The 10815-nt window shown below is 37.5% G+C and overlaps 1 protein-coding gene across 1 annotated transcript; it reads left to right on the top strand.

Annotated features, from left to right (window-relative positions):
- The first annotated feature begins 1388 nt into the window (after positions 1 to 1388).
- galk2 (galactokinase 2) lies at positions 1389 to 7682 on the top strand. The gene is made up of 10 exons (XM_046038538.1): positions 1389 to 1655; positions 1770 to 1858; positions 2296 to 2419; positions 2533 to 2626; positions 2733 to 2879; positions 3471 to 3569; positions 3745 to 3897; positions 5146 to 5356; positions 5956 to 6157; positions 7007 to 7682. The coding sequence occupies exons 1-10, from the start codon at positions 1606 to 1608 to the stop codon at positions 7212 to 7214; spliced, it is 1377 nt and encodes a 458-aa protein (XP_045894494.1). The 5' UTR covers positions 1389 to 1605; the 3' UTR covers positions 7215 to 7682.
- The last annotated feature ends 3133 nt before the right edge of the window (positions 7683 to 10815 follow it).

Raw genomic sequence — 10815 nt, 5'->3', positions numbered from 1 at the left:
GGGGGGGGGGGGGGGGGGGGGGGTTGCATTTGCAGAAATATTTTAATAGTCTATCTTGAACTTTCCTGATGTGGACAGGTAGGGGCTGTGATCATGCACAACAAAGCACAACAAGCCAGAATTCAATCACCCTTCCACTTCCATGGATAGAATCTGCTGCACTGATCTTGCTCATAAACTGTGTGAAAGTATGTGTTTTATTTATTTATTTTAATTTAATATATTATTTTCATTTTCTAACGCACATGCTTACTGTTTTATTTATATACTTTTATTTTTAATATTTATTTTTCCGTAATGTTTAAATTTTATATATTTTTAATTATTTTATTTTTTAAAAACACACACACAACACAACTTTTACTGATTTATTTACTTATTTAATGAAATGTATGAAATTAATCTTATGTAATTTATTTGTAGCTTTGGCAATATTGTTGTTATACATTCATGCCAATAAAGCTGATTTGAATTGAATTGAATATGAATTGAATTGAAAGGTCTAGACCTAATCCATATTTTTGACCATACAATTTGTATATTGACTATTGCAAGTTAAAAAAAACAATCTGGCATTTTGTGTGTTTCTCATGCCATAACTTGAATAAAAAATAGGTGCAAGGTAGATTTATTAATCATTTTACAACAATTAGGCTTACAACTTTTTGTTTTTTACTCATACCTTCAAAGACAGTAGGAGGCTGTGTTCATACCATAGGCCTAACATATATTAGGCTACACTGTTGTTGTACACTCTCATCTTGGAAACAACATTTAGGTCACTTTATAAGCAATAAGAATGAGTTTTGCGGGGTAAAAAAGTTTTTTATATCTAATATTATGTTTCCATCTTGTGGTAAAATAATGACATGGCAAGTATGATTGTGCCATTTTATACTGCAGAATACTTCTTGACTTCAAATCAGTACTTACTGTACATAGCATTATTTGATTTTAAATTTATAAGATATAATAATGTATAAATGTGTAAATTTTACTGTTTTTATTAATTTTTTAACATTTTATTCACAGCATAGCAGCAGTAATACAAAATAGGATAAATCGGTAACCTCTGTATATTCAAAATCAAATCCCCTGTGAGGTCTTTTAAAGAAAGATTAAATTAAATGATTCTAAAGCAATGGAAATCTTAGCTTTTTATTTCTATACATTTTTAATGACGATGTTAGTATGTGTGGGACAATAAAATGAAGAAATCTGGGTTTGGAGTCAGTCTAATTAGCCTATTTGACTTGTAGATGTAAAATTTACCCTGATTTTTTAAATAATATGGTATATTGTGACGTCTTCTCGTCCCCTTTGAATGGTTGATCCCATGGTTGAACCACGCCTCCTGGCCTTACACTTCCGTGTTTTTGCCGCTGCAGCCTCAACTGTTTCAGAGTCAGCTCATTTCACACAAACATGTACTTTACCATATGAATATTGAGACAAACTCTGACCTCAGTTCAGCGGTTTGGCATCCGGGATCCTCTTGTGACAGTCAGCTGATCGCGTCGCGGCCAGGATATGCAAAAGTACTGAGCTCCGCTGACTGACAACAAGAAGTAGCCTACATTTATAGTTTTCTTTAATCTGGCAGAAATGGCCACACACCCACCCAAGTTAAAGACTGCGATTACTGCCAGTGAAAGGTGAGTAGCAGTAAGATGTGCTGATTGTCAGTGAGTCAGAGGGACGAGAAAACAAATGTGGAGCAAGCTCTCTCTGATAGGCTACTTCATGTCTTCGTTTGTAATCTTTTACAGGCTGCAAAACTTGAAAAATACTTTTGAAACAAAGTATGGAGAATCTCCTCTCTTCTATGCATGTGCACCTGGAAGGGTAAACCTAATAGGTATCTTAATTTTATTAGTTTTTTTGTTGACTTACAGTAGTCAATGGGCTGTCAGTTATAGCATATTGGTGATGATGTTGCTTTATTTGCCTCTGATACAATAAACCCCCAAGAACAAAAGGAAAACATTTTTATTATTTGCTCAATGCTCAAAAATGTTTGTAAGAAATGTTGGACTTATGGCTTCTGCTAATAAAACAATGTGCGGGGTCCTCCTTAATATCTGTACTGTACTGTAGAAAGTGAGTTCATCCTACTAATAAATAAAAACATTTGAGAGAAGTGTAATTTAACAGAAGGAAAATAATCAATTTAAAGATATTGAATATCAGAGATCTGTAGTTTAAGTCCACACATATTTGTACTAGTGCAACTCCCATGTCAGTTAAATAATTTAGTCTCATCATATAATTTGTCAACTGTTTCATTTTTAACAGGAGAGCATATCGATTATTGTGGTTATTCTGTTCTTCCGATGGCTATTGAACCGAACATCCTCGCAGCCATCTCAGTGAACGACTCAGGGAAGATCACTCTGGCCAACACAAATCCTCAGTACAAGTAAGACTCAAACACTTTATGGCTACTGTTGACTTTTTACAACGTGCTTGTGTATTTGTACATGTATAGCACCATCAACATGTTTTCATGATCCTTGTCATCTGGCTTTTCAGGGATTTCACTGTGTCGTGTTCAGAGGACATTGCCATAGACAGAGAGAATCCAAAGTGGCATTATTATTTTCTCTGTGGAGTAAAAGGTATTCAGGTACATATTTAGTTCTACTTTACAATACTGTAGTAAAGTGATATTTTCCCTAAATAATGTTATGGAATAAGTAATGGAATTAACCTTCCTGCTGTGTATTTTATAGGAGAAGTTTGGGATTGCACATTTAGCTGGGATGTCATGTGTCGTAGATGGAACCATTCCTCCGAGCTCTGGCCTGTCCAGTTCTAGTGCCTTAGTTTGTTGTGCCGGGCTTGTAACAATGGAGGCAAATCAAAAGTCCCTCACCAAGGTAAGAGGCTTTACAATATAAGCATTTCATTTCAGAACACTATATGCATTCACATTAGAGCCTGACCGAGGTTTGAGGATTTTAGAAACACATAACATAACCCTAACATTTGTTATGTGTAGTTATGAGACCTCACCAAGATAACATGACATAATGCAGTTAAAAAATGCACTTTTATTATTATTATTATTTATTATTAAAATGTTATAAACTTGTGTTGCCAACTGGGGAGTAGTGGACAAATTATGCAACAACAACACTCATAACATGATTGAAGACTCTGTCTTCCGTTTCTTTTTTAATTGTCATTTATCTGCTGCTGAAAACACAATTTATCTGCAATTAGCTCATATTAGCCAATAATATCGGCATAATAAGTCATCGGTCAGGCTCTAATTCACATAGGAAAACATGCTGTATGCATTTCTGTGAGCAACTTTTGAAAAATGTAGACTCAGATGTGACTCATGACTTCAAAACTAACCCATAATGCACTTCACTTTTATGCCAGTAATCAACAGTCAGAGAAGGTTTGTCAATTTCAAATGGGTCAATTAAGCCCTTTTCTCATTATACTCTGTAATCCTCCAGGTGGCGCTGGCTGAGATATGTGCCAAATGTGAGCACTACATTGGCACAGAGGGAGGGGGCATGGACCAGTCCATCTCATTCCTGGCAGAGAGAGGAACTGTATGTAGCTTTCCTTTCAGTGCATTAGGTCAAACAAGTAGCATAAGTTGATCAGGGTCATTTGTTCACCCAAACCAATCTTTACACTAAGAACATAGAAGAATAATAATGGTTTGTTTCAAATGTTCTATGTAGTCAAGAGTTGCCACTTGTCTTATTGTTGATTTATTGCCAGGCAAAGCTGATCGAGTTCCAGCCTCTGCGGGCCACTGATGTGAAGCTCCCAGATGGGGCCGTGTTTGTGATCTCCAACTGCTGTGTGGAGATGAACAAAGCTGCTTCTTCTCACTTCAACATCCGAGTAGTGGAGTGTCGAATCGCCACAAAGGTATGGTGATCCTGTACAGGGGCTCTCAACTTGATTCTGGGGGGCAAAGGATGATTTATGGAACAGGAAAATTTTTTACAATGGTATTACCGTGTTTCTGTATTTATATTTATTTATATTTATTTATATTATATCTCGATTTATTTGCTGTTGTGAAATGCTCTTAAACTCTCCTCGTTAAATGAATTATTCAGACAAACTACATAAGGTAAAACAATTGTTTGGTTGTACCTTCATTACTCTTCATATTGAATGTACGTTCTGTGATGGGAGTCTTTGTTTTAAGGGGTCACAAGCCAAAACGGCTTCATACAAGAGTCTTACAAGTCATACAAGAGATTTGGTCCATAAAAAGGATGAGAAATGTCCAGTTCCTTTTCTATTTCAAACATTAAGACTTGGTGCAGAACTCCTGAAGTGGAGAGAATCACAAGAACCTAATACTACCACAGAAATGTGGAACTTTAGCGGCATCTGGCATTTCTCATAGACTTACTCTGAAAATGTCTTTCTTCCTTTGTTGCAGCATTGGACTTAATTAAGTAAATAACCTGCAGCTGTGGTAACAACACTTTTGCCAATACAATCAGTAGAACATTGTCTAAAAACATTTTTGTAATTTTTTGAATATTACAATTATTATTTATTTTGGATTTAGCATGTAGTGTATAGTGCTGCAACTAATGATTGTTTTCATTGTATTAATCTGTTGATTATTTTCTCAATTAATTGATTAGTTCTTTGGTCTATGAAATGTCAGAAAATGATGAAAAATGTCGATTAGTGCTCCCCAAAGCCTAAGAAGACGTCCTCAAATGTTTCGTTTTTCTCCACAAGCCAAAGATATTCAGTTTACTGTCATAGAGGAGTAAAGAAACCAGAAAATAATCACATTTAAGAAGCTTGAATTTACTTGTTTTTCTTTAAAAAATGACCCAAACTAATTAATCGATTATCAAAATAGTTGGCATTTAATTTAATAGATGGCAACTAATGGATTAGTCATTGCAGCTCTAGTAGTGGGGCAATGTACTTAGACACATGAAAGTGTTGCTTCCTTACTGGTTATCCCAATTACTGAGTTGATCTTCAGCAAATATGTGTAAAAATGAATATAGTATATAGAGAGGGTTATAAAATCCTAATGTTCCATGGTGAACATCAACATCAACTAACTTGTGTGTGAGTAAAAAGTTTGTAATATTTCATCGAAGTTGATTAAAAATGTCGTGGTGGGTATGAACACAGATGCTGGCCCAGGCGCGGGGCCTAGACTCGGGCGGGTTGCTGAAGTTGGCCCAGGTTCAGACGGAGCTGAAAGCCTCCCTGGAGGAGATGCTGGCTCTGGTGGATGAGGTGTTGCATCCTGAGCCGTACAGCCGAGAGGAGATCTACAAGGCCCTGGGAATCACCTGCGAGCAGTTTTCCACAGAGCTGCTGAGCGCTAACACTCAGCATGGTGAGCTACAGTATATGTGTATTTTTATACCATTATGTGGAAACAATTGGTTAAGTAGTTGATTAGTAGATTTAAAGGTAAAACAATTACAATTTTGATAATGGATTAGGTGTTGGAAGTCATTTGTCTTGTAAAATTATCCAAAAGTTAAAATAATTAATAGTTTTGCAATACGAGGACTTCTTGATTTTTTGCCTTTTAATACCATTCTGAATTTAATATCTTGTTGGTTTTGGGACCGCTGTTCAGGAAAAAAAATGCCTTTAACGCTCAAGTTTTAAAAAACAGATTAATCCATAAATTAAAATGATAGGTAGTTGCAGCCATAATTACTATGACATAGAACAGGGCAATATAGTTTTTAATGTTAATACAGTATTGTGTTATGAGACTAAACATTTTAATTATCAGTACCTATCAGTACTATGACTACAGGCATTTGTTAAAAAAATAACATAATATTTATAATTAATAAACAATAATTATTAGGTAGCATCACCCAGGTGTCTGTTGACATCAACACAACCAAGCAGAAAGTCTGGCAGGAGCAGATGGAGGACTTTACAATCAGCGCATCTGCCTCTTTTCCTCTCTCTCAGTGATGCATTTCAAGCTGCACCAGCGAGCCACCCATGTGTACGGTGAGGCTGCACGGGTGCTGCGCTTTAAGAGCGTGTGCGACTCTGAACCTGCCGAATCCATACGGCTGCTTGGAGACCTGATGAACCAGAGCCATGCAAGCTGCAGAGACCTGTACGAGTGCAGCTGCCCCGAACTGGATCAGCTGGTGGACATCTGTCTGTGCGTAGTCTCACTGACTGCTATTACAGATTTAGACATTTTATCCTAAACTGTCCTGAGACAGATTGAAACTCAGGACAGAATGGGATAAAATATCTGACCAGTAAAAAACTGGCTCAACTGTTGTGTACTATAAACTTGTACTTGCTGTGGGTATACATTCTAATTCATGGTATACAAACATAAACATGACTCTACCAATTAATACTTAATACTTTTAATTTCCTGTGGGCAGCTCCTCCATTTCCTTTGTACATTGAATTATGGGAGAATATTTTAAAATAGTGTAGTATATATACTGTACACACACACACACACATACATATATATATATGTCTGTATATGTCCCATGTGTACCATATACAGTGTATTCAGGAATATTGTCTTTACCACTTATCGGAAGATCAGCAATTTAATCCCCGGCTCCTCCAGTCTGCATGTCAATGCGTTCTTGGGCAAGATACTAAACCCCAAATTGCTCCCGCTGGCTGTATGATTGGTGTGTATGAGTGTGCGTGAATGATACGTTTCTTTCTGATGAGCAGTTTGCACCTTGCATGGTAGCTTCTGCCATCAGTGTATAAATGTGTGTGAATGGGGTGAATGTGACATGTAGTGTCAAGAGCTTTGAGTGGTCAGAGGACTAGAAAGGCGCTGTACAAATACAGTCGAATTACTATTTGCCATTTACCATAAGATAATTCTTTTTAACCATGCTGCCTTACCATCTCTTCAATTTTCCCTCCTCCCTCACACATGCATTTTTCCTAAATGTATGATCACGTGATTGAAGGCTGGTGTTGGAATACTGTACTTAACAGCCTCTTCTTCTTTTTCTCTTGCTTACAGGAAGTCGGGGGCTGTGGGCTCCCGGCTGACGGGAGCAGGTTGGGGCGGTTGTGCTGTCTCCATGGTTCCCGGTGAGAAGGTGGAGTCTTTTTTACAAGCAGTGAGGGAGGCCTACTACCTCCCTGATCCACGAAGAGCAGCGATGGAAAAACAGAGTTTGTTTGTGTCAAAGCCGGGAGGGGGAGCTGCAATTTTCCTTGAGGAGTGAAATGCATCATCCGTGTCTGTTTTTGCGGCTATCATTCAATTTGAAATATACTGTTGCGGGTAAATAAATGACATTTTTTACACTTACAATTGAGGCAGAAGGAACTTGCATATAATAAATAATACTACAAAATGTAAACCTTACTGTGTTCCATTTTACCTCTTTACTCTTACAAATTATTCTGGAATTTAAGGACCAAACAATGGTGAATTATTTCATAGAAAGGGAAAATGCTTTTTTGTGTTAAAACATGTTTTTTTTAAATCACGTGTTAATCATGGATTTTTGTAATACGTTGATTTTGTATTGCTAATTCACTTTTCACCTCTGAAAAGAAACAATGTCAAATAAACTAATAAACAATATTTTTTATTTGTGCTGTTGTATAAAATCCAAACATCCTTTTTAAAAACATTTATACATGAACGTAATGTAGTAAACAAGGGCAAAAATAAAGAATTAAATGTGCTAAATATTTTACCTGTGCAGTAGTGTTGTTGAAGTAGTAACAATCGTTGGAACAGCATCTCTGAGACATGTTTCTTCTGGCTGTTTGTGTTGTGTTAAAGGCGTGTGAGCCAAAGGGAAATCAGGGTAAGAAGTCCTGATTGTAAGATTACACAGATTGAGCTTTTGCACAGGATTCATTTTCACTTCATTAGAGAGCAGTGATGTCGGAGGCTCGGCGGTCTAAGGCACAGGTTACTGTACTGTGCTGAATATAACTGCAGCATTCTGCATTTAATTTTGTTCAGGGACTTTTATCACATCGTATCTCACCCAGCCAGTTTTCCCTTTGACTATTTCTGGTAGACAAAAGAGGGGATATGATTGTTGTTGGTTTAAAGCTCATTTCCACTGAATTTAATGTTCTATTCATCCTCTTTATTTTGGGAAGCAGAAAGTGAGGGATGAACCTGTATTATAGAGAGGATATCAGATTCAAGCACTGTATTCAAGTTTAACACATTTCTTATCAAATGGAAAAGATGGATTATCTTTCCCGTGAAATGAGCAAGGCAGGAAATGTAGATCTCAGAATTATAGCATTAAAAGTTCCATATGGCAAAATATAGAGTCAGCTAAATAATAATCATTCATTCTGCTAACTAAATATATTTAAATCAATAATTAAGTTGTGCTTACTGTCATATTCAGCAGTTTTACATCAGTTTTCACAGAAAAAACTTACATTTTAGCACTTTGGATGTAGGTTGAAAGGAGAGTTTCAATGCATAGGCTTTACAGACGTAAGTCTATTAATAAATGTTTTGTACTGGTGCTCAGGGCTACCTGAGGGCTTGCTATTTGTTATTCATAAATGTTGATAGACGTTTGTGCTCCAACCACTTAAAGATTAAATTGGATCAGTTGACGCAGGACAACAAATATTTCTTTAACTTTAGCAACTCATGCATAACGTTGTCCTAAAATATACCTGCTGTTGTCAGGCTGAGTTTGCACATTAAACAAATGGTTGCATGATAAAGATTAAAACGTGTACCATGATCTGTTTTCAATCAGCTGGCTTTTTTTGGAAATGGTTCCTCCTAATAATCATGTTTTGATTGGCCTTTCATGTCCGGCAAATGATTCACACACGAATAAAAAATGAGGTACGACTGTATTGTTGCATTTGAGCATAAATTCACCCAAATGAAGGACACTAATACCGTGTGCTTGGTCTACGGGATCCATGCATACGGTCTCCTATACAGTATACAGAATCTGTTTAGCCAGAGGTCAAGTTCAGTCAGTGTGCCGTTACTCTGGAGTCTGTTTTGCTCTTTTGTCACTTTCTGGTGCTCCTGTGCTTTTATCAGAGACGCAAGAGACTTCATTTTTTCTCTTTAACACATTTTCTATCCAGCTGTTTGGTGTTCTTTCAGGGGAGCAAGCAGAAGACACTATGCTCGTCCTCATGTTTTTGCCTGAGGTAATCAGCTCTCCATAGCCCTGTTGGTGGGAGAAAGCATAGGCAGAGCGGCGGGAGCTCGTCCTGCGTACTCGCCTCAGGTTCTGCTCCTGAGGTCGTTCCCTCTTCCTGGACTGTTGTAGATGACGAACCTACCAAAATACAGCAGTGGTGGATGAAGTTCTGCGATCCTTTACTCAAGTAAACGCACCAATACCACAATGTAAAAATACACCATTACAAGTTGATGTTTAGCATTTAAAATCCTACTTAAGTAAAATTACATAAGTATTATCACAGAAATGTATGAAAAATAAGAAAAGTGAAAGTACTCATTCTGTGTAAAGTCTTTGTAACTGAGAAATCAGTGGGGTCTGCAATGATTAATGGGGCGTGAATGGAGAAAGACAAAAAATTATGCCACACAGATCTGTGTGCACTATTTTAAAGAGGTGGTATTATGCTCATTTTCAGGTTCCAAATCTTATTTAGGGGTTGTACCAGAACAGGTTTACATGGTTTAATTTTCAATAAACACCATATTTTGCTCATACTGCACATTGCTGCAGCTCCTCTTTTCACCCTATGTGTTGTACGCTCCGCTCTTGAGCTTTGTTGGGAGTTCCACATGCGCAGTTCCCAGGTAAGGACTACTAGCAGCATAACCGTGGTTTAATGACGTAAAGCAACGGCAGAAACACCGTAATTCTGGTAGCTGCAGAGCTGCCCAACAAAAACTTTCATGGCTCAGTGTGTTTGACTGACTCGGATCGTCACTGTTTAATCTGCCCACTTACGAGGCTCCCCTGACAAATACCAATGTAGCGTCACTGATCGCCGAATAACTCATTTGTTTTAGATTCACTGAAAGTTTATTATCTAAGCAATATGGTTACATCTCTCGTGTGCAACGGGATGTCACGGGGTTTTGACGTAATTTTTGGGCCTACAGGTGCTGGTCATATAATTAGAATATCATCAAAAAGTTGATTTATTTCAGTAATTCCATTCAAAAAGTGAAACTTGGACATTATATTCATTCATTCATTACACACAGACTGATATATTTCAAATGTTTATTTCATGTAATTGTGATGATTAAAACTGACAACTAATGAAAATACTAAATTCAGTATCTCTGAAAATTAGACCAATACAAAAAAAGTATTTTTAGAAATGTTGACCAACTGAAAAGTATGAACATGAAAAGTATGAGCATGTACAGCACTCAATACTTAGTTGGGGCTCCTTTTGCCTGAATTACTGCAGCAATGCGGCGTGGCATGGAGTCGATCAGTCTGTGGCACTGCTCAGGTGTTATGAGAGCCCAGGTTGCTCTGATAGTGGCCTTCAGCTCTTCTGCATTGTTGGGTCTGGCGTATCGCATCTTCCTCTTCACAATACCCCATAGATTTTCTATAGGGTTAAGGTCAGGCAAGTTTGCTGGCCAATTAAGAACAGGGATACCATGGTCCTTAAACCAGGTACTGGTAGCTTTGGCACTGTGTGCAGGTGCCAAGTCCTGTTGGAAAATGAAATCTACATCTCCATAAAGTTGGTCAGCAGCAGGAAGCATGAAGTGCTTTAAAACTTCCTGGTAGACGGCTGCGTTGACCTTGGACCTCAGAAAACACAGTGGACCAACACCAGCAGATGACATGGCACCCCAAACCATCACTGACTGTG

The sequence above is a fragment of the Micropterus dolomieu genome, linkage group LG22 (genome assembly GCF_021292245.1).
Source record: "Micropterus dolomieu isolate WLL.071019.BEF.003 ecotype Adirondacks linkage group LG22, ASM2129224v1, whole genome shotgun sequence".
In the NCBI taxonomy this organism is placed as follows: domain Eukaryota; kingdom Metazoa; phylum Chordata; class Actinopteri; order Centrarchiformes; family Centrarchidae; genus Micropterus; species Micropterus dolomieu.
The sequence above is the reverse complement of the archived record's forward strand: the minus strand, read 5'-3'. Positions and strand labels throughout refer to the sequence as shown.

Excerpts from the sequence above, each read along its gene's own strand:
- galk2 (XM_046038538.1), top strand. The coding sequence starts at position 1,606 with ATGGCCACACACCCACCCAAGTTAAAGACTGCGATTACTGCCAGTGAA. Across the intron at positions 2,420-2,532 it reads AACACAAATCCTCAGTACAA|GGATTTCACTGTGTCGTGTT; the intron begins GTAAGACTCAAA and ends CTGGCTTTTCAG. Across the intron at positions 6,158-7,006 it reads CAGCTGGTGGACATCTGTCT|GAAGTCGGGGGCTGTGGGCT; the intron begins GTGCGTAGTCTC and ends TCTTGCTTACAG.